This window comes from Panthera onca, chromosome B2, assembly GCF_046562875.1.
Source record: "Panthera onca isolate mPanOnc1 chromosome B2, mPanOnc1 haplotype 2, whole genome shotgun sequence".
Taxonomy (NCBI): domain Eukaryota; kingdom Metazoa; phylum Chordata; class Mammalia; order Carnivora; family Felidae; genus Panthera; species Panthera onca.
The window spans coordinates 131,295,126-131,323,006 of record NC_138343.1 but is presented as its reverse complement, the minus strand read 5'-3'; the positions used below and the strand labels follow the sequence as shown (position 1 = coordinate 131,323,006).

Below are 27,881 nucleotides of genomic sequence, written 5' to 3'. Positions count from 1 at the left end.
GAAATGGTAAATTGAACTTCATCAAAATTAAAAACTTCCACATATTGAAAGATACCACTAAGAAAATGAAAAGTAAGTCACAAATTAAGAAAAATTACTACAATATGTATGTCCAATAAAAACTTAGATCCAGATTATAAAAAGAAGTTACAAGTCAGTAATAAAATACAAATGACCCAGTAAAAAATAGGCAATAATTTGGATAAATATTTCATACAAAAGAGCATATAAATGACCCAAAATATACATGAAAAGAATTCTAAGATCATTAAGTCATCAGGAAAATACAAATCGAAACTATAATTAAGTACTACTACAAACCCATTAGAATGACTAAAATGTAAAAGATTATCAACAACAAATGGATCTCCTATTTTCTTAGTAGGAGTATAAAATGGAAAAATCACTGTGGAAATCTCTTTGGTAGTTTCTTATAAATTAAATATATACCTGCCTTATCATCCAACATTTCCACTTCTAGACACATACCTCCAAAAACTGAAAATATTTGTTCATAAAACTAGTATATGTATGTTGAATGTAGCTTTACTTGTAATAGTGAGAGTTGGAAACAACCTAAATGCACATTAGCACATTAGATTGATCAAACAAATTTTAGTATATTCATACAATGTCACAATCCTCACCAATTAAAGGGAATAAACTGTTGATACATGCAAGAACATCAACAAATCTCATGCTGTATGAAAGAACGGAGACATAAAAGAAAATCTACTGTATTATTTCATTTTTATGAAATTCAAGAATAAGAAAAGGCTAATAAATCACGGTAGTGTGGTTGCCTCTGGATGGGAAGTGGGACCGATTAGAAAAGAATGAGGAAAATTTCTAGGCTGAAGATAATGCTCTATATCTTGATTGCATGTGGGTTACAGGGGTATAACACACAACTTTATAACTTGTATCAAACTTCCATTAAAATATATGCATATCGATGTAATTATGTAACTGTGCTTCAATAAAAAGAATATGAAATGAAAGAATAAAAAGGATTAGGGAGAAAATGTAAATATCAAAGTTAGCCAAAGAAGATTTAATATATACATATTAGAAATGCTTGAAGACAAAAAACAACGCAAGGAAATGAATACTGAAGACTACGTAAAAAAGATTTAATATATAGATATTAGAAACGCTTGAAGAAAAAAAGCAAGGAAATGAATACTGAAGACTACATAAAAAAGATTTAATATATAGATATTAGAAATGCTTGAAGAAAAAAACAAAGCAAGGAAATGAATACTGAAGACTACACATATATAGCTCAAGAAAATTTTACTGAAATTTTAAAAGATTTATAACTACACATTGAAAGAGAATATTGTGTACTTGAGAATGTTGACGCAAGAAAACCAATATGAAGACACATTCTAGTAAAATAACCAGACTTTATAGGAAATGGAAAAAACATTTATTTTGGATGTCTAGGGAAAAAACAGCAAGTGTTTTATAAGGGAAAATAGATTATCATCAGAATTTGGGGCAGCAAAGCTTTATATTAAATGTAACTAGAATGACATATTGAAGTTACTTTAGGAAAACAAAATGTGCTTTCTAAATTTCATAGCCAGCAAAACTAGCATCTGATATAAAGGTTGTAGATGAACTGTTTTCAACAAGCAAAAACTAAGTGACTATTGTTCTCATGAACAAATCCCTGAAAAATCTACTCTGGGCTAAGCATATGGGCTTTGGACTACCAAAATAACTAGGACATCATGATAAGGACTGGAGGTAAGTAGTAAATGCATCCTTGATTGTAGAATTACGAATAAATGAGGGTTAAAAGGGAGAAAGTATAGTATGTAATGTCTATATACTCATATAATATAGCTACAGTAAAACTATTTAAATTTTTTTTTAACGTTTATTCATTCCTGAGAGACCGAGAGACAGAGCATGAGTGTGGGAGACGCAGACTGAGAAAGGGAGACACAGAATCCAAAGCAGGCTCCAGGCTCCGAGCTGTCAGCACAGAGCCAGACGCAGGGCTCGAACTCACAACGGTGAGATCATGACCTGAGCCAAAGTTGGATGCTTAACCAACTGAGCTGCCCAGGTGCCCCTACAGTAAAACTATTTTAAATAAGAGGGATGGAAAGATCAGATGCAAACTACTGTATGGACCTCTTTTTGAGAAATTAATTGATTGATATTGTATTAGTAGTTATTCTAAGACACGTGTATGGCTATTGTGGAATAACATAAATATATACTTCTGAGATATTTTAATTCTATCATCTCCTGTTTCCTTGGAAACTAGGATTCTTCTCGTGGAATAAAGGAAATATATATATGTAGTAAATAACATAAGCTATGAATTTCTGGATCAGAAAGCCTGAGAATGGATATAATAGACATTACATGATTTAATAATTAAACCTTTGATGGCATTAGGCTAAGATAGCTTGTTTTACCCTATTAATCCTAAGGAACATCTTACAATTTGAACTTAAATTTTCAAAAAGCCCATGGGTCATCAGCCCCTTCCCCTACCTCCGTATCACAATGGTCTATGGTCATTTGTAAGGTTTGTTTCAGTGACTGCTTTTCTCTGCTTTTGTGTCTGATCCACCCCTACTTGTATAGATCAATCATGTTATAGATTGGTTAATACATTTAGTCTGGTAAAAGTTCAAATTGTATAGGCTTTGGACCCAAACAACCGTGAGGTAACTGCATATTTCTGCTTCTTCTATATGTCTTAAATGGGATTTTGTGAGCAATGTTACTTTTACTTATATTTTATGTCTTCATTTTTCTCTGCAATCTCTCTTTTTGCCGCCAACTGTCCAAGCCCTAGGTCAGGCCACTGTAATCTTCCACCTGGACCCTGCAATAGCCTCATCCCAGAGTCCAGAGTCTCGAATCTTGCTCCCCGGCGCAATCTCCATGCTGAGGATGGAGTGTCAGCTCTACAACACACATCTAATGGGTGACAGTGCAGTCCTGCTTTATGACCTTAGAGCATTTCCATGGTTCAGAGGGTGAGATCCTAGTTCCTAAGGCCTCTAACTAGACCCTGATTTGGTCATAGCTGATTATTCCATTGCTTCACTTCCTTCGGCCACAAGTATTTTTCCTACTCAGAGCCTTTACATTCTGACTGCTTGACTGCTCTACCCTATTAGCCTCCCTCCATCCCTAGCTAACCCCTTTTCTCCTTCAGAAGTCTTATTTAAATAATACTTCTTCCTGGAACATGTCCAGCCTCCATGCACTGGGACCAGTTATATCTCTGTAATAACACCCCGTAACACCTTGTATTTATTCTTATAAACACTCACTACACTTGGTTTGTTTTTCTGTTTGTTAGTTAGTTAGTTAGTTAGTTAGTTTGTTTTTGAGAGAGAGTGTAAGGGGGGAGGGGCAGAGAGAGACGGAGAGAGACAGAGAGAGAGAGAGAGAGAGAGAGAGAGAGAGAGAGAGAGAGACTCTTAAGCAGGCTCCACTTGCTTGGCAGATAGTGATGTGGAGCTGTATGTCACAACAGTGAGATCATGACCTCAGCTGAAATCAAGAGTTGGAAGCTTAACTGGCCGAGCCACCCAGACGCCCCAACACTCACTACACTTGTCATTACTCATTCGATGTCTGGTTTCCTGCCTAGATTTTCACTTCCACAAAGGCAGGGGCAGGATCTGTTCTGTTCACTGTTATATTCCCTGCACTGTACCAGTGTCCCCCACACACGGGACACTTGAAAATTTGTTGAGTGAATGAGTCAGCAGTGGTTCTCTTCCCAAACGTAAAAGGTATGTGTCAGGCCTTGAAACCAATCTAACCACTAGAGCAAAAGTGATTTCATGCTAGGATCAGCCCTGGAGTAACTTTTGGCTTTTAACCATTCAGAGCTAAACAAACATTTTTTGTGTGTAAGAAATTACTGTCGGCCCTATTGAAAACTGCCCCCATCCACACCGCTATGTGATGTGGTGTCTCTTGCCTCTCTATCTTCTCACATAGGGATTCCTGCTTTAAACACTTTCCCTGTACCTTCCCCCACCTTAACCCACTGCTAGGCCTAGCTAATGGATTAGCTAATGGTCTAGGCAGCTGTTATTCTCAGCTATCTTAGATCCCCACCCCTGACTCCATGATCTACACCAGAGGCCCCTTCTATTACGCTTCCTGAACATGCTGTCCTTCCTCTGTCTTAGGACTTTACTCTGTCACATTGTCACTGTGAGGGTTCTTTCTGGTGCCCTCCACTCCACTCGAAATTCTGTGGGGCCACAGACCATTCAATATTTCTTCACCAGTAAATTGTCCACAGTCTCTAAAGTAGTCCATATATTTTAAACCAAGGCCTGAATTATGAAAACCTTACTAAAATGGCTTGAAGTACTAAGGCTTGCAATAAGGCACTGACAGAATCGATGGCTAAAGTCACAGGGCTGGCTGGTGACACAGATCCGTCCCTTCTGCTTTCTCACTGCCACTCCTGCTCCACGGTCATACTTCCTTCTATTTTACTGTGATCATGTATGTCTTTATTTGTGTTCCTTTGTTAACACCTTCCCGCTCCCCATCCCAAACCCATCTAAGCCAAGTAACATAAGCAGTGCAAAGTGGAAAATGATACTAATTCCCACAGTGTTTGAGAAAATTTACTAGAAGCAAAGTAACACTATATATTTTTATAGCTGGAAAATCACAGAAAGGAAAATATTTCTTATTGATTTCTTTCAAGTGGTCGTTTTTCAATATATTTAGCAGCATCACTAGGGACTTGGCCTAATTTTGTTAGCAGTGGACCCCTCATTTATCTTGAAGAAAATCTGTATAGAAGGTATTGTTAAGTTGCCTTAAATTATAGGTTTCCTTTACCCTTTTGAAACAAAATCAAATTATAATAATATATTTGGATTAACTTGATTAAAATATATGCTTATTTTCTCTTTATATTCTATTAACCAGTGTTAATAATAAATAATATTTTATTGTTGGCCTGTAATTTATGGTGTATTTTAATTCATTCACAAGACAATGTCCTAATCATCTATTTCCCTTTAACAAAACAGAACATCTTTCCCCTCCTCTTTGTTCATTTTCAAGCAACTGAGAAGCATTTTATAGCCAAGATCCTTTATAAAAGTAGCAAATACAGGTTTACTTTTTAAATTTATTGATTCTATACCGCATACCTTTATAATAAATGCTGTGTCAGAGCTAAGGCATTTTCTTTCCCTTCCATTGGCATACCTACTGAAATTTGAAAGAATCACTTACATTTTGCATAGATAGGTGATGGATTTTTTGTCTGGCTGGCTAGCCACGTATAGGTTTTGTCTTTTGCTCAACATTTTTAAATATAAAATCCTGGCACTTAGAAATTACTTATTCAGAGGTCAAGGAAGAAAGGATAGGGTTTGAGATGGAGATGGGATTACTCTGGTATAGACACTTCTCACAATCGTATCCCCCTTTTGCAAACTGCCTCCCTGATCCTGCCCATGGGGGACAGGAATGATGCACTTTTGGAAGATGGTTTTATACCCTGTGACTCCACACACTGTCCTTACTTCCTTAAGCTGAGATAGACACATGAACCAGACATAGCCAATCAGTTTCTGTGTTATGTAAGCCACATAGGTAGAGAGAACTGAAGTAGTCTCTTTGGGTAGCTGGATCTCTAACACAGCAACTCAGGAGCACTGGGATGGTTGTCCTTAGACTGACCATGAGGACCCACGATGTGGAAAAAGCATATCTACGAGGAGAAAAGGAAGGGGGCAGGGAGGGAGACAAGAGGTGAGGCTGAGACCTTTCTCCTCAGGAGCCAAATCCCCTATCTGACCCAGAAGCATTCTAAATCTTGTTACCATGAGATACCGAAAGTATTCCTTACATTCTTTCTGTTAAATAGCCCAGCTCTTTTGCTTAGGCTAGCTTCAGTTGGCTTCTGTAACTTGCAGCCAGAGAGTTCTAATTAAGGAGTCTAAGCCTCTGTTCTCATGATCTGAAGCTTACAAATCCACTGGTACTTTCTTGTTCTGTTCTTCATTCTGCAAGCTGTTAACGTTTCGCTCTTGAACTAGCTTTACAAACATGTTGCTTACATGATCTTCTTCGCTTTCGAGTAGGTAACACATTACATTGGACACTCACAGATGGAATGCAAATGACCTCATCTTTCTTTAGCTGTGGCCAAGCATGGACAGGTTGCCAAGCCATGTCAAACGGGATGTCTTTTCCCACACCCATCTCACACTGAGTAACACGTGCATGTCTCCACTTTCAGCAGATACACGCTCCTCCATGCTGCACAGCATAGATATCATGAGCTGATGATAATGATGATGCATGCAGCCAGTTTTCAGAACTCTCTTTCCATGATAGTGTAATTCAGAGTTTTATGTTAAACTCCCATACGTCCTCCCCTACCTCCATAATTCCAATGTCACTAGCTAACAGCTATTGAGATTTTGCTATATGCTAGGCACTGTACCATGCTCTTTGCACCAATTTTCCTATTTATTTTATATAAATGGAAAATAAATTTGCTTAGGCTAGCTTAAGCTGGCTTCTATAACTTGCAGCTCAAGGGTTCTAATTAATGAGCCTTTATGCTCTGTTCTGAGATGATCTGATCTCTAATGATCTGAGAACACCCATGGTCAGGTTTAGCCTGTGGGTCTCCAGTATGTCTTCTGGTAATCTCTTTCAGTTAACAGGTGACTGTTATATAGAGTGGGGCCTTGCAAACAAACAAACAAAAAACAGACCTACACTCGATAAAACTTCTGACTCTAAATTTACCCATCCACCTGAATCACCGTTCCTATTATTCCCCTTACCTAATTTTATTATAATGGCATGTTATACCAATAAACCATGAACTTCTTGAGGGCAGTCTACATGCCTTATTCATTTTATTGAGTGCATGAATGAATATGTACATTGTTGAGGTATGTAAACAGCTAGACATAAACAGCTATTAGAATGATGAAAATAAATGATTGTATCCAAAAAACAATGCTTTTAGTTCCATCTCTTTATCTTATAAAAGTGGCCCTGAGCTTTCCCTGCCTTAGTTTCTTTGCACAATTGTCTTATATGGACCTCTCTTGGGCCATTATGTATATTCATATAGAATATTCTGAATTCAGTTTAGAAACTACATACTGTTTACATACGAGGATAAAATATTAAGTTTGGGAACTTGAATATGTGTCAGTCATGCAAGTGAATTTGAATGTGAAAGAAATATAAATGGTGATCTATATTCAAAAGGAATTATGTCCTCTTTGAAGCTGTCAGATAGTCTGCACTTTATGGTCTCAGTATAGAAGTTGAAAACATAAAATATGAGTAGTAAAAGTAGCGATTTTTGTATTATTTGAAAAATAAGTATATTATTAACAAGAGAGAACAAACAAGAAAACAGCGATGACCGTAATTTTGCTGCACCTCAAGGGGGACAAGTTGTGTCCATCCACCCTTTGTCTTGTCGTGTACCCCTCCCCACACTTAAGCCTGTGATTTCTGCAGGTGGTCCCTCACAGCGGCACAACTTCTCCACATGTGACATGCTGACTTACCTACTTCCATTCTAAATTACGGCTACTGTGCTTCCAGGTGACTTCTTTCAGGAAGTGATGACATTTTGGCTTACTTTTGAAGGGGCATAAGTCTTTACCCCAAACAAAATGTGCTCATGCTGGCAGGCTCAGGCACTATGACTGGCTGTCAGGGAGAGATCCAAGGATTTCTAGCTCCTTTCAATCACAGCTGAATAAAGGGACCTGTTTCAGCTCCAGCTGAGTCTGGATACACAACAACCTTCGTCCTTCTCCAAATGACTTCTACTTATGAGCTGCGAATCCTCTACCTCCCCCAGTAGTTACACGAAAGCACACGTTACTTTCCAGACTTTCCTTTGTACGTCCCTCCTCAAGTCCTACACTCAATATTTTAAGTCCAGAAGTCTGATAAAATCAGTAATAAGGGTTATATCTTTGGATTTTAATTAAAAGTCCTAGAAGTTCCCAGCCTGATGTTTTTCATCTTTCTTTTTAGTATCAAGCAACATAACATGTAGCTAAGTGAGAACTAGCATCAACTGCAATCCACATGTTCTTCAGAGTTGATGCTTCATTGGTCATAGAGCTGTCAATAGATGACAAAGGGCTGTATTGTAATGGCACAGTTCTGAGTCAGGTGGCTTAGCATGAACCACATGATCTCTCTGTTATATCTTCCATTTTCTTTCTCTGTTGGCTCCTTTCTTAGATAATACAAACAAGCTTAAATTTCTTTTTTATTATGTCACTCCTAGCCTCCTTAAATATTAGCTAGAACTTAAATTCCTTTAATGCCCAAACTCAACTTATTGCAACAGAAATTCTACCCATATCACTGAAGCTACTCAAGGATAACCATAGAGTCTCCATCCTTGGGGATCCCAAGGATCCCAAGCTCAGTCTTCTTGAAACAGTCTGTTGTGCACTGAATGTTGTTCCCAAGTTTGTAAGTTCAAGTCCCCATGTGATGTCATTAGAAGATGGTGCTTTGGGGAGGTAATTAGGGTTACATGAAGTTCTAAGAGTGGGGTCCTCCTCTGGGACTGGTGCTCTTATAAGAAGCAAGACCAGATAGGTCTCTCTCCCTCTCTCTCCCCTCTCTCTCTCCCTCTCTCCATGCTTGCACAGAGAAGAAGTTATGTGGGCACACAGCTAGAAGGCAGCCATCTGCAACCCAAAATGAGAGATCTCACCAGAAATCAACCATGTTGGCATTCTGATCTTGGAATTCTGGCCTCCAGAACTGTGAGAAAATAAATGTCTGTTGTTTAAGCACCCAGTCTGTGGGATTTTACTATGGCAACCTGAGCTAAGACACAGTCTCCTCCTTGGTTTCCAGGATACTGCAGTCCTCCTGCTTCCCACCATTCTTTTGTTTATTGCCTTTTGTTTATGTTGTCTTCAGGTTTTCTTCAATTATCTTATCTCTCAAGTGCAAGTGTCCCCTAATGTTCTTCCTCCTACTTTCTTCTTTTCTTATGTCATCGTCACTCTTTTGGCCACTTCAAATCTAGAGCTCTGACTCAGACTTTCTCTTGAGTTCCTGACTTAAATTTCTAAACAACTCATGGCTGATTCTATTTGGATGCCTTCACTACATTTTCAATTGATAAGTTTGAAACTCAACTCATTCACATCTCCCCAGTTCTACATCTGTATTCCACCATCATGGTAGCTTCATTTTTCTAGTCACACAGGCTCAAATCATGAGAGTTGTAGTCTAGTTTTTATTTTTTCCTTCCTCTTTCCAAACCAATAACCCAACTCTAATGAATCAAGCTCAGAAAACTTTTTCCTATTCGTACCTGAGGTTTGACTTTCACTCCACTGCTCTATTTTATAACTTTCATTTTTAACCTGTCATTTGGATTATTGTAGCACTCTATTAACTACCCTTTCGATAGTCAGTCTCTTCCCATGAAGCTTACACATGACCATAAAAGATCACAAAAATCTTTAATGCACTTTGCAGTTTATATAACAAATACCTGAGCTTCTTCTTAGAACATTGACCATTATCTACAGTCTGTCCTCTTTCTGCGTTACAAATTCACCCACCACTACACCTCTCCATGTAACTCACTCATACCAGATTCCATGGTGTAGCCTGAAAGTCCATTCACGTCTGTGAAGTTTCACTTTATGTTGAAAAACATCCTTTCGGGTCACATTCAAAGGTCACTTTTATTAAGAGATACTGTTCCCTTAGCTGAACCTAATCTCTTTCTTCTCTGACACTCAAATTATTGTATTGTGGTATTGTGGCACCTAGCCCCAGATATTTAGTTATATTTTTGGGTGTCTTCCTGACTATATTGCAAGATTGGTACAATCACTGCCTGCCTCTTATATCTTTTTTTATCCTGAATACGATCTGATGCCACATCAAGTACCCATGTGCTTTTAAGCTCAGTGCTGAAACAATGGCTGATTGAATAAGTGAATGAACAAACAGTAGATTCTCCATGAATGTTACTATCAAGTAGTAAAATTCTATGACAAGTACTTAGATAAAATCTTCAGATATTTACTCTAAAAGCAAGGGAAGAATTACAATACTTTCATCTTATTTTACAATATACTTTTAAAGCCATTTGTTGTATGCTTATGAGAAAAATGATTTCAAAATGACATATTTTTTCATTCATAAGCTTATTAGAGTAATGATTGAGTTCTTTCTATGAAAGAAAACATGTTATTTCTATTTGATTGTGATGTCCGTTGGTTCCCTCTCATATTTCCTTTAATAATCAAAAGAAGAAAGTCAAATTAAAAGGCATCCGCAGGGCACAGTCACGAATGCTGCAGGCTTAGTGACCTCTGCTTACAGACAAAAAAATGTTCCTAGCAGACCAAGAGGAAAATTTCCTCGGAGCGTCTTTCTATTTGGTATTTCACTTAGCTTTTGCACTCAAATGCTTAGGACACAATCACAGGAACATAATAATATTCTATTTATTTAGGAACCTGCACTTTAAAATTACTTCCTTGAATCAATGTAATGTGTTTCTGTGATTGTAATTGCTTTTAGTTTTGCATGCAAAAGGCCATAGGAGTGTACTGGCACATTTCAGCTTCCTATGCCATCAGAGTGGCATTCAGTGAGGTCATTTACTCAGAAAATATCTAGAAATAATAGTTTGACGTCATTAATACCCTAGTTTTTAAAAGAAGCATGTCATTCACATAATGTTTTAATTTTTCAGTTATATAATGTTAACTCATTTTGCGTAAAAGGAAGTGATAAGTAATTTGTATCTAAAAATTTACTTAATTATTAAAGTCTAGGAATTTCTATTGCCAAGAAAGTGCATTTTACCACTAGGTTTATTTAGGTTAAGGCTGAATATTTTCCTATTCAAATACATTAAATTAACAGCTAAAGAATTAGAGATTTCAAAGGCAATATACTACTCCATCCACCTTCTAGGGTAGGATTATGCTTAATCGGACGTCTGACTGTAAGTAACCCAAACACCCAATTTTTTGGTTACACTCCTCCTAAATTACTTTTCAGAAAATGCAAAGCAAGTGCCCAGACCTTTGGTTGTGTCAGATGCTTAGCTGTGAATCGAATTTAAAAACTGCAGAAAACTTTGCAAAAACAGACCCACGACGTCATCCCTCCCAAGCATCTCAGAAACAGCCTCTTAGGAGGATGTAGTCAGACTTGCAACTCCTCAGAATAATATTCAAACAGATAGATCAGTTGGAAGCTCTTCATTACAGCAGCTGTTCTGTGTTTATAGCTACATATGCAGACTGCTGAACACCCTCAGCGCACCATAAATGTAGGAATTACACATCCAGAATGGTAATAAACTCATTGGGTGATGTGCTCTCCAGAGTTTTCAGCCCCTTGCTCCAGTTGGCACAACTCTGCTAGATTTTAGTTGCTGTAGAAAAATATTAGATTGTTGTGGTTTTTGTAAGTTTGGAGACAAACCAGAAAAACATAAAATAACATTTAAAAAGGTAAAAATGTAGGCACTGATATTATTAATTTAAAATTACAGTCTCATAGAGAGTTACAAGAGAAGCCGTAGAAGAAAAAATGAGAAAACAAGTGCATAAATGGCTGTGATCGGTAGAAGTTTAGCCTCAAATACTTTCTGTGCATCAGCTCAGCTGTGTGGTACATCCTTCAGAAGCTACAGATTGTACTAAAAAAGCTGCATGTTATTAATTAGAAGCATATTTCCTACCATCATAATCCGATAGAACTTGATAAATTATAGCTAATAGATAAGCAATTTACTGGTAAAACGGCACTTCTGAGAAAACCAATACAATTTAGAACAAGCTGATTTCTCTCTTAAAAGCAGGATCCCAAATACATTTTTTTTTTCTAAATTCATAGTAGTGAAGGGAATATTCTTAGCTTATAAGGAAAGAGGTTCCGGGTATGAGAGGATGATCTGAATGTACAACAATGCCGGGCTGCCAGAGAATTGCTAAGCATTGTTAAAGTAACATCAGCTTATCCCAGCAGCAAGCACTATATACTATTCATTAGTCACTGCTCTTGGACAGGCGCTTATAGAATTCTGTGTACAAGGGGACATAAAAACACTGGGAGAGCTTTCAAAAACGCATATCCCTGGGTAGCAACACGAGATGTCTTGATCACATAGGTCTCTCCTTTCATTTAACGGCTAGAACAGCTTTCAGAAATGACTATGACCAAAAATAATATGAAAGTTTCTGAAGAACCATAATAAAGTCAGAAAAGTCAGAAACGTGGACGTGCATAAAGGTAGGTGGTCAAATGGAACCCTCACAAGGCCATTTGAGACGCAATCAAGGAAATCTTTTAGTGTCTACAAACATTCCAGATTAAAGAGCGTTTTCTCCCTTCTCATTTGCGTTTCTTCTCACTTTTTCCCTCTTAATGAAAATTGTTATGCGCCATTTTACATCTGGATTCTGTGGCTATGGCCTATTATTCTTTTCTCATTTCATGGCACTGTTGGTTTGCCTTCACGCTTTCTGATGAGTCCCTGCTAGGGGCCTGCTCCTGAGGGGGTGCTGGCGAGCGTGAAACGCCTGGCAAGGGAAAAAAATGACTAAGCGACTTTTATGACCAGTATCTTATTCAGAACTTGAAATTGATACGGCAACAATTAGGCATGCACTATGACCTTAATCCTTAATGCTGGAAAATTATTATTTATTATTTGAAATAATAGTAATTCTATGGATTAAAAAATATATTTTCCTATAGACTCCTTCACCCGATCCTCAAACCAATTACAGGATTTCTGTAAAAGATGCCCCTGGCACTGCTTGACAAGTAAAGATACAAAACACCGAGGCACGTCAATTTTTTGACATGTGTTAAGATGAGAAATTTCATGCAAGTTAAGACCTAGACAAAGGACAGCTAACTAAACAGAATTACACTTAGGAGTCACAGAATTTCACAGTGGCTGAGTTCCCTCCCTTACAAAGTGGGGGGAAATAACACCTATTCCCCTTGCCTTCTGACTTGTTCGGGTTATAAAACCATGTATATGTTACAATTATTTGTATTAAAATTCCTCACTTTTAAAGGATTGTTCCAAACAGAAAAATTAACACTGCTAATGAGGAAAATAGAGGAGGTTTTGGATGGGTCAAGTACCTTTAGAACTTCAAGCATCCATGTCAGTTTGGAGCTCCTCACCTTTATCTGTTTTTTTTTATTTCTTTTGGTGCTTTATGGCTCAGAAACAAACCATTCTGATCTTGAGCTTGCAGTAGAGGTAGCTCGATTCTCATGTACCATTATGGAACATCTTTATTATACATCCATGCTCAATAAGTAAGAGGGGCATGGTAGGAGGGTTGCTTAAGGAAACTTCTCTCAGGAAAGACTTGCTGCTAGTTGCACTCAAATTTTGAAACAGTCAAGTTTCCACAGGGGCTTCATTTCCTTCCTCTCCAACCCAGGTTAGTAAGGGTGAGACTCCAGCGTCATAAAAATAAATCAGAAACTTTATTCAGTCATATTCTAAACTAAAAATTGGAACTACAATGTGCATCTCAAACCCAGACCCCAGAGATGTGCTGATGCTCCATACAGGGGAGGACCCGCGTGAAAGGAAACAATTATTGGCAGAACAGAAGCTGAAGATTCTAGGTAAGAATAAGGGTATGTTCAGCTGGTTGTTGTTTCATGCTTCTGGCTTTTTCAAAGGAATGAAAACAAAGAAGACCTTTAGTATTTCCTACTGCAGAAGAGTATGACATTTGGGCGGGGGGGGGGGAGGAAAGAGAAAAGATTAAGAAAGGAAATGAAAACCATTGGGGAAATGGAAGAACGCGATTTACTCAAATGGAAGAAAAGAGAAAAGACAGAGAGGGAGGCAAAGCCGGGTCAGATAACTCACTTGGCATTCCCTGCACCTGGTTTCTTTCTTCGGAAAATGTTGAGGAACGTGTTGGAGCGGCAGGGCAGCTTGCCATCACCAACATGCATGCGGACTACGTCAGAGGTGGTGAAGGCACTGCGGACATTCCTCTCGGGCTTGGCAATAATGATGTACATCTTGGGAGTGAACATGCACCCCAGGGCCACCGTTACACTGAGGCTCACTGCAAAGCAGGTGGTGATGATCTTGTAGTTGCTCCCAAAGTAAATGGGCACAAAAGCCAGCCAGATGATGCAGGTGGTGTACATGGTGAAGGCAATATATTTGGCCTCATTGAAGTTGGCGGGCACATTGCGGGTCTTGAAGGCATAATAGGTACAGCTCATGATGAGGAGTCCGTTGTAGCCCAGAGGGGCCACCACACCCAGGTTGCTGGTATTGCAGATAAGGTAGACTTCCTTGATACTTGGGTAGGACAGAATGGGCATGGGGGGCTCCATGATGATCAGGGTTACCACCAGGGTTAGCTGCACGCTAATCAGAATTGAGGCGATGATCACCTGGGCCCAGGCACTCATGAACCTGGGCTTCCGGGTGCAGATCTTCTTTTTGCTGCCAGCTAGGATGCGTGCAATTCGGTTGGTTTTGGTCACTAAAGCAGAGTAGCACATGGCAGAGGAGAGGCCAACCAGAAGGCGCTGGAGGTAGCAGGATGTGGTGGTGGGTTTGGCAATGAGAGTAAAAGGGCACACATAACCGAGGAAGATGCCAGCTAGGATAATGTAGCAGAGCTCGCGACTGGAGGATTTGACAACTGGTGTGTCCCGGTACAACACAAAGATAAGAGTAACAAATAAGGTGACAAGTATGCCCAGGCAGGAAAAGGCGATGGCTATGATGGATTCTATGTTGCTCCACTCAAGATAGCGCACAGGAATAGGTTCACAGCCTGTAACGAGAAAAATAGCTTTAAAATCCAAGATTTCTGCTGATCAATAATAGCATCGCTTACCAGCTACAGAAAGCACAGCTCTGTTCACATCTTCCGCAATTTGCATTATTTCAATTACGTGTGAACACGTCTCACTATTACAGAAGTAAATATACATTATTGGCTTGTCTGGACAATCATGTTCTCAAACCTGATCTCGTCATAAGCCTAATGTGACATGTTTGAGCCTATAAAAGTAATCTTTTCTCCCAACACCAGCTTTATAAATGGATGCCACTCCGTGGGTGGAACTTCGTTCTACACTTTCAGAAAAAGAAAGAAAAAGAAGGAAGCTAAACTGTGTTTCCAGGGAAGGTTAAATGGTAATAATGTAATAGAATAAGCTAGTAAGCAATAAATTAACAACGTGTTTATTTTCACATAACTGTCCAGAGGTAAGTCCAGCTCACAGACAAGAACTATCTTGACCAGCAGAGTGTTTTAAACATAAATTTTATTTGAATTCTTTAGAAGAATCTGCATTCTCCCATTTATTACATATTACTCACTTTGTCTCACCTCTTGAATTATGTATAACCCATCTGTGGCATCTGAGGGCCTTTGAGTTATCAGCCTCTACTAGAGGTACCAAGGAAGAATGGAATCTCCCATCACACATCTCTTGAAAGGAGAGACAGCACTGTGTTCCTCAATACCTGGCTTATCTTTTTCCTCAGATGGAGAATAAAGTCTGTTTTGTATTTTGCAGAGAGAAAGAAATTTGTCAGGTCCTGGAGACGACCCCTTCACTAAACTTCGTGTTTAGTTTGGGCCAGTATTCCCAAATTGTGAGAATAAAAAATACGCCCACAACTTTAAGAAAACACTCCTTGTTCTGCAGCCATGGGAGCAGAGGCCACCAGAACCTGTTCTACTCCTGTTCAATCAACTGCAGCTCCCCTCAAGGACATGGTTTCTGCAAGCCTTCAGTCAGTGTCAACCTGTGCGTCTGATAATCACCCAAGAAGGAACAGACTCATTGCAACAAACAAGTGCCAGCCATTCACAAGCACACACTCTGATCATAGGTGGGGAGAGGGGGAGGGGGCACTCTCGTGAATCAGGGGCCTGTCTATGCCAGAGTTTAAGCATCTTCCTGGAGAACGTCTGCTTTCTCTAAAAAGTCACATTTTTAATCCCAAATCTTCTCATTTCCTTGATAAACTTTAGAAAATGATTAGATAGATAATTTAGGATAACAATGACTATTATGGGGAACTTTTGAGATGACACATCCAATGAATTACAATACGTAAAAGGGGCTGGGGACAAATTAGGAGATAAAATACTGAATAGTCAATACTCCACTCTTTTGATTGGCATACTGAGCTTGCTAAATAAAATTTAAATTCCAATGTAGTCTTTGTCAAAGCGTTTGTAACCTTCTGAAAGCTAGCCCTCATTCCATCCCTTTTTCTATGCAACTTTACCTGGTTTTGTAAATGAGCTAGTCTGTCCTCAGCGCTTTCATCAGAAAAAGAATACCACATTTTAAATTTGTAGAACACAAGTCAGATCTATGGACGTTGAATTAAAACCCTGGTCTAGAGCCAAATTAAGAGCTATAATTAATGATTTTCCTAAACTTCAGGGATATAGGCATAATATTTTCTGCAGAATTCAGGATTTTTATTAGACGCTTACTGTCCTACACTACAGATATATATGAGTTAATTCAACTAATTGTTAGCCTCATGGAGGAAAATGTTTAAAAGCAGCCATTTAGAAAAGAGAAGATTTAAATAACCTAGTGGTGTAAAGTTTAAAAAATAGAAATAGAAAATGCATTACATAAGGCAATTTTGAAAGCCTTTCTTTCAACAAAGATGCAGAAGTATAAACTAAATAAAGATAAAGATAGACTTTATGACATCTTCAAACAATTCTGGGGTAGACTCAACACCTGACAAGAAAGACTATATCTTCTCATTTTATAAACGGGCTTAGTCCTGAATTGGGGGAATCAAACAGAAGAAAATGTAAAATTATCAACTTGGAAAATACCCAATATGTGACTGGACATTTCCAGATAGACTTAAAAAGTAAATAAGCTAGAAATCAATATAGTTATGGATCTTTAGGTAAAACAACTAAAAGAGCCTCTATTCTGTATGATTTGTGAAACTGTAGAGAAGGAAGCCTATAGATACTTCAAACGGATATGTGATTAAAAGAACCAATGTCCCACATTAGCTAAAATTCAGAAGGACATCTACCTAAAGTCTGTCCAGTGACTTAATCCCATGGGAAACACAGGCACCCAAAAACTCCTTGTCCTTCCTCTGAGCTCCCAAGGGAAGCAATATGTCTTTCTTATTGATATAGGTGTCTTTATGTCCCCCCATAATCTCGCTATTAATAGAACATCAGATATATTGGTTTAATAAAACCACAGGAATGGTGAAAACATTTAACAATCCTATGCCTGAACCCACAACTAATATTTTGAGATTATTATTGGAAGGATACGTTATTCTCTGTGACATAAAACCCACATATTTAATCTAGGATTTACTTCTAGACAAGATGTACTATGGTTCCCTATATATGATCAGATCATAGCTGCTCTACTCATGAAAATACCTATATTATCTATAATTTTAAAAAATCAGGCAAGGAATACCTTTAGTTGCAAAAGGACAAAAGACTTCACAGAAATAGGAAGATGGATTGTTGACAGAGCCCCAAAAAATACAGATTATCATATGTACCCAGATTATCATAACTCTTCTTTTTTTGTGTAAACATGAAAATGATACACCATGATCTAGACATATTAACTCAACAGCAGAGCATATATCAAAGAACCATTGCTCATCGTCAAAGGCTCACAGTAAAAAAGGTACTGCAAAAGTTATGGATACTATGAAAACACTTTAGAAATACAATAGAAATATTTTAGAGATTATCATGCTAAGCAGACTGCTCTGACTAAAAATCCTAACAGAAAAGTTTCATATAAAACAACAAATTTATTACTAGTAACAAATCTATGAAGTTCAAGTATTCAATTATAGATCACAAAATGTGGCCAGAAAAGAAGTTCTTAAATAAAAATTCCAGAAATTCAATTATTATGTTGTAAGATTCATGAAGATAAATAACTGACAAAACCAGAATGGCTGTTTGATCGTACCAGATAAAATATCTACCAGGCATTGGATAAAATCCTGATGGAATAAATGAAATAATTCATTTCAGTAGGGACAAATTTGCTATAAAATTAAATACTATTGGGAAAACATTTCCAGGATGGCAGATGTGGCCAGTTCATGCTTCATTTGTAATTAAATTAATTAGGACAAATTGTAAAGGTGGAGGCATTGACTGAAACAATTGCAGGAGAACTTTTGAGTTACTCCAAAGGAATTGTATAGTTTTCTCCCTCCATGGTTTATGAATATGTACTAGCTTAAATAGTGTATTTATTTTGCTGGTGCGTTGAAGCACTCTGTTGAAAAGCCACAATACTTACAAAGGCTAAAATATTAGATTCTGTGGTCTTAGTTAACGTGTTCCCACTGACCAATCTAGTGATATGGGAACCTTTTCATTGGAACACTTATTCATGAATTTAAACTGTGCAATTCTGTCCTCATTTCCAACTCCTAGACAAATGAAAAAGGAACCTTAATATTGTTGAAGTTTACACCCCTTAGTGATTTAATCTGAGGTTCTTCAGAGAGTCTCCAGAAGTTGAAGTCACATGGAAATTGACCGTTAATTGAAGAAGCTTATAGCAAGCTGATGACTACACAATGGTCTTCTGTGCAAGATCATCTGAAGAAGATTCTTACATATACTTTTCTTTGCATACTCTTTCTTATTCATACTTTTCTTCTTCACTGATTTGAAGCTATTCAAATCTGAGTTTGTCTTTAATGATCTCCTTACTGGTAATAAGTATTTGCCAGACCCTACGCTTTACTAAAAAATCATTAACACAATAATTCAATTATATCAAGCTATTGGTAGGTATGTTACATTAACTTTTCCAATAATGATACTATTTTTATATGCAAAGATTGCACAAGTTCAGATGCTTGAAAGGACTGAGAAGATTCACAGAACATACTTATATAATGTTTTTACTTAAGGGCAAAAGGTGTAATATACTAAGAGAAAGACAGTGCAGGTAAGCGCCAAAGGGCAAAGGGAGACCCAGGTGCAAGCCCTCTAAGATCCTTACTCCCACAAGGGTATGCTTCACCTTTGAAATGAGAGCTCAAGGCAGAAGTCCCCAGTGAAGTCTTTTTATGATCTTTAAGTCATACAGCCAAGTCTGTCTGTCTAATATGTCAGCTGAAATCCATTGGTAAACAAACTGGTTTTGGTTGTCACCAAGTGGAGCTTCACTCTCTAAACTGTGTATCATAAATATCAGTCCCCTTAATGTAGCCGAGAGTGAAAAACCAGTACTCAGGCATCTGCACAAGTAATCACAGAATCATTCCAAACCTAGCTATAAACTAAGCCTATTCTACACAGTGTAGTGGACACAAGTGAAGAAAAATATGCTTATGCTAGAAGGAGATATAAGTATTCTGTGCTGAAACAGTAGCATTTTGTCAACAACATGCCAAAACAATGTACCTACAACTCTACCGTGGTTGCTTTATTTCTTGTGAAGGTTCTAGGTTCTTTTTCCTATGGGGAAACCAGACCTTTCAAGGTCAATCCAGAATCCCCCCAAAACAGAATCACTTGAGGATTGGGACTGAATGTTTATACTTTGAACCAGCTTCTTAAACATGTTTTCTCCTCCTTTTTCTTCTTTCCTTCTTCTCTTATTTTTTTAGACATCTTAAATTTGAGAAGCATTAGCTTTGATTCTTTGAGAGACTTAGCTGTAATATCCATATTGTCCATATAAGTGATATGATATGTAATAGACTTTTTTGGTCCTGTTTTGAGGCTTAAAAAGAAGAGTTCTCCAATCCCCACGTGTGTTTAGGTATCCTAAGACTGGAAGGGATAGGAGTTACCTTCATCCAGTGGCCCTGCCTGACCCCCAGCATCTAAAAGCAGAAGCCATTATGTGAGTTGTGCATACTGTATCTAAAGCCTCAAGAACTTAAGGTCTTGGCAGTATCTGTGGTTACAGTTATCCCAGAGAATCCAGAGCCATTAGACAGATCCATTTTCCTTCAAGCAGACTACAAATTACTGACCAAAATCCAAGAATTACTGATCTGAGGGAAAGGAAGTTACTCCTAATTTTTAGACAAATTTTGGTTCACTTGTAAGATTCAACTGCACAGGAGGAAGCTATAATTTAATACTGGACTTCTTCCCAATTAGGTTAATACCAATTTAATATAACCGAAGAAATAAAGAAAGTCCACATTTATTCTATTTAAAATGTCTTGGGACATTTAATAACATTTACAATAATGCTTCATAATTAATAAAGCTTTGTCAAAATGCTTTCTTTAATGGTATCACATTAATATCAATTACCTACAAGCAAAAATTCTATTTCATAGCTAATGTTCAACTCAAATATCCCCTTCTCTATGAAGTCTCTTGTCTTGCCAGGGGAAAATAATTGCTTTTTTTACTCTGTGTTCATATGACATTTTGTACATACTCCTGTTGTAGGACTTCTACTTGATTGCTTATATGCTCACATTTCATATGAAATTCCTCCCCGTGATATAAACTTATATAAACCTATATGTTTCTAGTTTCTCCAAAAAATGCCTGGCACAAAGCAGGTGGTGGTGTATATAAAATTAAGTAAATGAGTAGATAGTGTAAGAGGTCAGAGTAACTGTTGGGATGGACAAAAATGGTAAAAACTAATTAATTTCTATAGCTTAATATTTTCTATTTTTAATGATAAAATTTAGTGTAGTCTGGCTTTCTCATCCTATTTGACTTTTGAACAGAAATAAGTAGCACCAGATTACATATAATTGGTTCGTGAATTGTTAAACTACTGTCAAGTTTTATAGCGTGTCAGAAGAGATCTCTGTTTATGCATCTTAAGAAATAAGTGTGAAATTGAAGTGCTGAATTAAAATGTGCATTTTTCCAAGAAGAAAATATGAAAAACTTATGAACGAAAGTGCTACAGAAAGTGCTTCCTTTAAGAAATGTACCATTTTTTTCTTTAGAGCCAAAAAAACAACATATTCTAATGAAAATAAAACTCACTTATAAACATGTTTTTATTCATTAATATTAGAGTTTTTGGAAAATATAGGGAGAGTAGCTATCTTGTAAAATGATTTTATGCGTATAAACAAAGTCCACCTTCAGTAAAAAACACCATTTCCTAAAGAAGAATGATTTCTCACTCTTTTCTATTAACTAAAATTCAGTCAAAAGAAGATCCACCTGTGAAAACAAAACACCTACTGAAAGGCAATGCATTTACTCCTCTGAGTGTTTCTACTGAATTTTGGCATTCTCTGCCTGTGGGTTTTCTCTTTTCACAACTACTGCTACCATGGCAACAACCAATAAGACACTGCCATGTGCTGCATCCTTGTTCTGAGCCTGACATGCCTCCAAATAAGACCTCATTTTCCATTTATGTGTAAGGCTGAAAGGAATCCAGAAATGACAGGTGTCATTAAAACTAAGTATAAATTAGTATCAAAGATGTGTATTCTGAAAGATCCTAAACATAAAATATATGTGTGTGGGTGTGTGTATATATATTAATGTAATGTATATAATATATATACACACACCCACACACATATATATACATATATATATTTGCAAAATAATCAAATCTATTGCTATTAGAAAAGGGCAGCCTGATTTGTTGCTCGGCTCAACTAAAGTGACCTTTACACATATGATGGATAATAGACTAACTGTTTTAGAAAGATAATCACATTAAATATCTATGTACAGTCAAGGAGGATATTTTTTTATGCGCTACTAACTCAAAGAGCCTTAATTCAATGGTGATGATCATTTGGCAGTAGGCCAAAAATATACCCACAATGGAAGATCTCTAGGGAATAAAATATATGACTTTGAGTTCCATTATGTTAACGTATTAGATCTTTTTAAAAAGTTTCTTTGTATTTTAACGTTTTAAAATAGGATAGACGTTCTTTATCATGTATGAAATAAGCCCCAAAGTGAAAATGGAGCAGTAGGAAAAGTTGGGGGAAGCCCAAGAAAAGGTAGATAAAAGAAAAATTCTTATACCTCCAAGCCAGAACTTCTGACTTCTAAGATGAACCAGAGAAAGGCTAGGTTTGTCTCCGAGCCTCTTCCTAGTCAGCTGCAGTCTCCGTCAAAGAGCAGAGAGGGCTGACTTGAGATAAAAAGACCCAGCATGAAGCACACACTATATGGAGGAGGATAAAGATGTGAACAGAGGCACAGCACGAGTGGGAGAGAAGCCTTGTTGGCCAAAAGTGGTTGGAAAAGCTTTTCCAAGCCATTCCATTGCATGCAACCATGAGATAAGTTAGACCCAGGGATAAAAACACTGGATTCTCATAGTGGATTCTCTATTAACCAAACACACTGACCAGGATGAACTTAGGTGAGCCCCTTCTTCTTTCTATTTCTCTCAATAGGACATTTACGAGGCAGCTATGATGTTCAAGACACTAGACTATGAGCCAGAGAGTAATGTTTCTAAAGGGATGGGACAGGAACCAGGCACCTTAGAATCTGCTGGGTCCCATCTCAGAACTAGTGATGGGATTCTCTGGAAGTGGGTATTTCCTGGGGAGTTTTTAGGCATAATAAAGTTGAATAACAATTTTCAGCTATAGAATAAAAATATGAGTGAGATACAGTTTGTACCTTCAAAAATATTCTAATCTAATTTCCCTTCTTTAAAGAAGGTCTTTGTACTCAACAATTTCTAAAGGCTTTCTGACACTCATTTTAGTTTAACTTTTTCTAACAAGATTAACATTTTACAAGGTACTTCACTAAATAAGTAAAATTTTCATTATGTGACCTGGTTCTATTTACCCAGCCATTTTTGGTGTGTTTTGAGTAAGCCATACAATTTCTTAGTTGCTATTCTTATTTGGGAACAGATAAAAAATTAAAAAAACAATCAGGAATGTTACCCTCCCTAATGATTTTCAACAACACCCAGGGAGGCAGAGGATCAAGACCCAGGGAACTGAGCTCAGCTTCTAGCTAGTTTCGTGACCTTGGGCACACAAGTACACCTCTCTGGGCCTCAGCTTCCCCCTCTAAAAGGAGGGATGAGATTACTCAGGTGACAAAAATCTCTGTGTACTCAGATGGCAGCTTCCATGGCTCTATTACTCCTAAAATTTCTGAAAGGTATTTGTGAAACACATCTCATGTGTGAGTTCATACCAGGGTCCACAGAAAACAAAACTTGTATATTTTAACATTTCTCTAATGCAACTTACAAACTGATAATCCATCCATATGATTCCCATTGACTTTACTAGTAAATCATTTCTTGCATTCATATATTCCTCTCCGTTCCTGCTGCAGCTGCCCTAGTCTACAGCCTTTGAAATTACTCACTTGGACCAATACAATAGCTTCCTAGTTTCTGTTTTTCATCCAATATCACTACACTCCTTATACTACCGCCAGGAGCATCTTTTGGGGACACAGATATCATGATGTTATTCGCTACTTTATTATTTTTTTTATTAAAATTTTTTTTAGCATTTATTTATTTTTGAGAGACAGAGCATGAATGGGAGAGGGGTGGAGAGAGAAGGAGACAGAGAATCCATTGCAGGCTCCAGACTACAAGCTGTAAGCACAGAGCCTGAAGCGGGGCTTGAACTAATTAACCATTAAATCATGACCTGGACCGAAGTCAGACGCTTAACTGAGTAAGCCACTCAGGAGCCCCTGTTATTTGCTACTTTAAATCCTTCCGTGTTTTTCCTGTGCTTAAAGCCGCAGTCCAAACCCTTAGGAAAAGGTCATGCAGAAGATTGTTACCATCCACCTTCAGCATGCTTGTCCAGTCTCACTTCTGGCCTCTGCTAGGTCCTTGTGTCTACCAACCAGCCTCATACACTTGTGGCTTTCCCCACACGTGTTATATGCCTTCATTTTTCCCATCTTCTACTTTCTCTCTGGAATTCCTCTCATCTTCTTATCTGCCTCACAAGTTTTATGTACTTTCTTAATATCTCTACTACATTAAAACAATCTTAGATTATTTTTTACATGTTTCTTCCCTGATAAGTTTTAAGCAAAATAAAATAATAAAGCAAGACAAATTTAAAGCAAAAGAATACTGCCTCATGCATAGATGTTCAACAAATGTTTGCTAATATACATGCAGGTGACTAGTAGTATCTTTTAAAAAAAATTGAAAAAAACAGAAAATAGCTGGTATACCAGAATGTCCCTTTAATACACTTTTATTTATATTTAAATAAATATTTAAATAAATAAATAAATAAATAAATAAATATTTAAATGAACTTGCTTTACAATATAAATCTTGGAAAAGTTGTGAGCGGCTTCTCTGTGCTCTTTGACATGAGCATTAAAAAATGCACACTTTAGGGGCCCACGGGTGGCTCAGTCGGTTAAGCGTCCGATTTTGGCTTAGTTCATGGTCTCGCATTTCATGGGTTTGAGCCCCACGTTGGGCTCTGTGCTGACAGCTCAGAGCCTGGAGCCTGTTTCAGATTCTGTGTCTCCCTCTCTCTCTGCCCCTCCACAGTTCATGCTCTCTCTCTCTCTCTCTCTCTCCCTCTCTCTCAAAAATAAACATTAAAAAAATTTTTTTAAAGTGCACACTGTAAATAAACATTGAAAAAGGCACGAACTGCATGTTCATATTTTAAACAATGGGCACATTGGGAAAGCCCATAGTCAGTGACAAGATCTAAAGTGAGGCAGCTCCTACCTGTTAAATCTGCACTGGGCCACCACCCTAAGTCACAGGCTTTGCAGGTGAATTCATCTTGCACATATTCATTCTCTTTGCAGGCTGTGCAAATCCAGCAGCAACTCACTTCTCCTTTCCGTATGACCTGTAACACAGAGATAATTCATATGCCTTAAAGATGGTCTCTCCAGAAAGTCTTCTATTTCATATAAGGACTTATTTTCATACTACAATAAAAAAAAAAGAGTAACTCTTCAAAATATCCTATATGCTGAGGAACGTTAAGTACATGCATTCGAATAGGCCTGATTATCTTCAAGTTCAGATGTGAATTTCAGTTCATTCCATGCTGGGTTTGGAGGCTTTTCAAAAATAATTTCTTTCATAAAGGGAATTGATGACATTATATTTTTTAGTGTTACAAAAATGAAACAGCTAAATTTTATTATTTATATTCATCTGTATTAATTGTTCTCAGAAAAATAAAAATAAATTTTTCTTCTCTGAAAGAGCAATGTTTAGCCACAAATTTCTTACGTAATAAAACCTTATTTATTCATAAAATCTGAGGATTTTTAAATGAATTTTGTAACTATGAACATATGAGCAACTTTATACACATAAAAACAGAATGATGGCCAAGAAAGTCAACCCTGTTATTGGCCTTGTGACTTGCTCTAGTGAATTTAAAAGATCACATAAATTGTTGGAAGAAAAATTATTTTTAGCCCCAAATTACAATGAATCAAAAATTACAAAGAATCATTTATTATTGGAGTAGTTTAAACTTTCTCCCATTTTCTTTCTTTTTTTTTTTTTTTTTTAACGTTTATTTATTTTTGAGACAGAGAGAGACAGAGCATGAACAGAGGAGGGGCAGAGAGAGAGGGAGACACAGAATCTGAAGCAGGCTCCAGGCTCTGAGCTGTCAGCCCAGAGCCTGACGCGGGGCTCGAACTCACGGACCGCGAGATCGTGACCTGAGCCGAAGTCGGCCACTTAACCGACTGAGCCACCCAGGTGCCCCCTTTCTCCCATTTTCAATTTGTTTGGTAAGCAAATTTCACTTGGCATAATAAAAAAAAAGTCAAAACACACTGCATTTAAAGTGAGTTTTTTGTAAAGAGCACATAATTAGATCTTGCTTTCATCTCCAGTCTGAGAACTTCTGCCTTTCATTGAAGTGTTTCATACATTTACATTTAGTATAATCATTGATGTGGCTGGATATAAATATTTTGATCAGATAGATGTTGGACATTGTGTACATAAGGCGTAGAGTCCTGGATGTTTTTCCCTGAAGAATTAATTATTGGTCTTTGTTCTGGCGGCAAACTACTCGTGGCTCAGTTTGAGCCTTGTTTTTAATCTTTTAGGATAAGTCTAGAAGATTGTCTGCTCTAGAAATAATTAAGCCTCATATTAAAGTGTAATCACCTGGGGTTTCTACTTAATTCCTTGTGTATTCAACAAGGTATCTCCACTCTGGCTTGTGAAAAATGAGACAATTCCTGGGTCTGTGTAAGCTCAGGGATTCCAGCTCCCCAGTAATTGTTTTCTACCTGGACTTTTTGAATTCTACCCTACTCATATGCAGATCGGTGTTTGGCCAAATATTCAAGGGAACCTGTGTGTTAACCTCTGGGACTCTTTCTGAATAGATCTCCTCTCCCTTACACTGCAGTACAAATTCTCGCTGCCTTGGCCTTCCTAAATCTTGATTTCTGTCTTCTTAAATTAGCAAGGTCTCCAAGCTCTGTATTCTCTTTCATTGCACAACAATCAGGGAATTGCCTCCAGGCATAAAGCCTTAGTGACTTTTGGGTTCATCTTGTTTGTTTGCCTACACTTCCCTGGAATCAAGGTCATGCACTGTTTTCCAATGTCTGAACACAGTTATTTCATATATTATGTCAAGTTTTCTAGTTGTTTACAGCAAAAGGCAGTCTGGACTCCCTTACTCTTTTATGGCTAGAAGCAAAAGTTCTTCCCTAATACAGTAAATATTATTAAATGTTTTCGTATGTAAAATCAGGAATTAAATTGTAAATATTGCCATACCTTAAAATAATACAAACTCTAGCTTTTGTGAAAATAAAATTATCTTCTCACAGAGCAGGTCAAAATTTATATATTTATCTTAGAATTACATATAAAATATCAAATAACAGTCTATTTTCAGAAAATGTAAAATGTTTTCTTTTTCTTCGTTTACTTTCAAATGACTTTAGAAAGTAGAATCAGATTAAGTCTTTTCAAAAACTAGCCCCAACTTCAAAATAAGCATGGAAAATTTACATTCTAGATAATAATTTTTTAAGTGATATATGAGAAAAATTCAATAAATGAATACTACTTTCTTATTTTAGTTGGTATAAAAAGTATAGTAAAAGCCATCACAAAATACTGTATGACTTCAGTCAGCTTTGTGTTTTTCTCTCACTATAAAATTAATGCTACTAATTTGACAAATTCAAAAGGTGATAATGCTAAGCAAATTTATTTATTCAGGATGACTAGTGAAGGTAGATCCTACGAGTGACTCTTGGAAAGTCTTTAAAATTAGGTTTTAAATGATTAAATAAATGAATGAATAAATGATTAACTTATACCTTTACTATTAATTACATAATTATATAAAGGTATATAATCAATTATATAATTAACAATTATAAAATTAAAATTATACAAATATTATAAAATTATGTAATTATATCATTATAAAATTATAAAACATAATTATATCATTATTTATTAATAATAAAAAATGAAGCTGCTCACATGCAGTTTTTTTTTTATGTCTTCTTTATTCTGCCACCAAGTATGTGTACTTTTGGCATACAATGTCTATAATATCTGATTTGTCTTTTCCATCTCTCAGTCACCCCTCTAGACTGAGATTTTAACACTTTACACTTGAATTTTGGGCCCTGTCTTTTAATTATACAACATGCTCTAATTTCTTCTTGCAGTTACTTACTTACTTCTTACTCTTACTTCTTCTTTCTCTAATTTCTTAACATGCAGAGCTTCCTAGATCACAGGAATGGCCAGTGGGCTCCTCAAGAGAAGGGACCAAGCCAGCTCGTTGTTTTCAGATCATTGTCATCAAGGGATAGATAAGTACCCAAAACACACAGTAGGTGGTCAGTGGGTGGTGA

The 27,881-nt window shown here is 37.1% G+C and overlaps 1 protein-coding gene across 4 annotated transcripts in view; it reads right to left on the bottom strand.

Annotated features, from left to right (window-relative positions):
- Positions 1 to 27,881, bottom strand: part of GRM1 (glutamate metabotropic receptor 1) — a 423,034-nt gene that overhangs the window by 24,886 nt on the left and 370,267 nt on the right. For all 4 annotated transcript variants that reach the window (XM_060616846.3, XM_060616845.3, XM_060616848.3 and 1 more), the window contains exons 7-8: positions 24,739 to 24,865; positions 13,919 to 14,849 (exon numbers count right to left, since the gene is read on the bottom strand). In XM_060616846.3, coding sequence (XP_060472829.1) covers positions 13,919 to 14,849; positions 24,739 to 24,865 — 1,058 coding nt within the window. The remainder of the gene's footprint in view (positions 1 to 13,918; positions 14,850 to 24,738; positions 24,866 to 27,881) is intronic.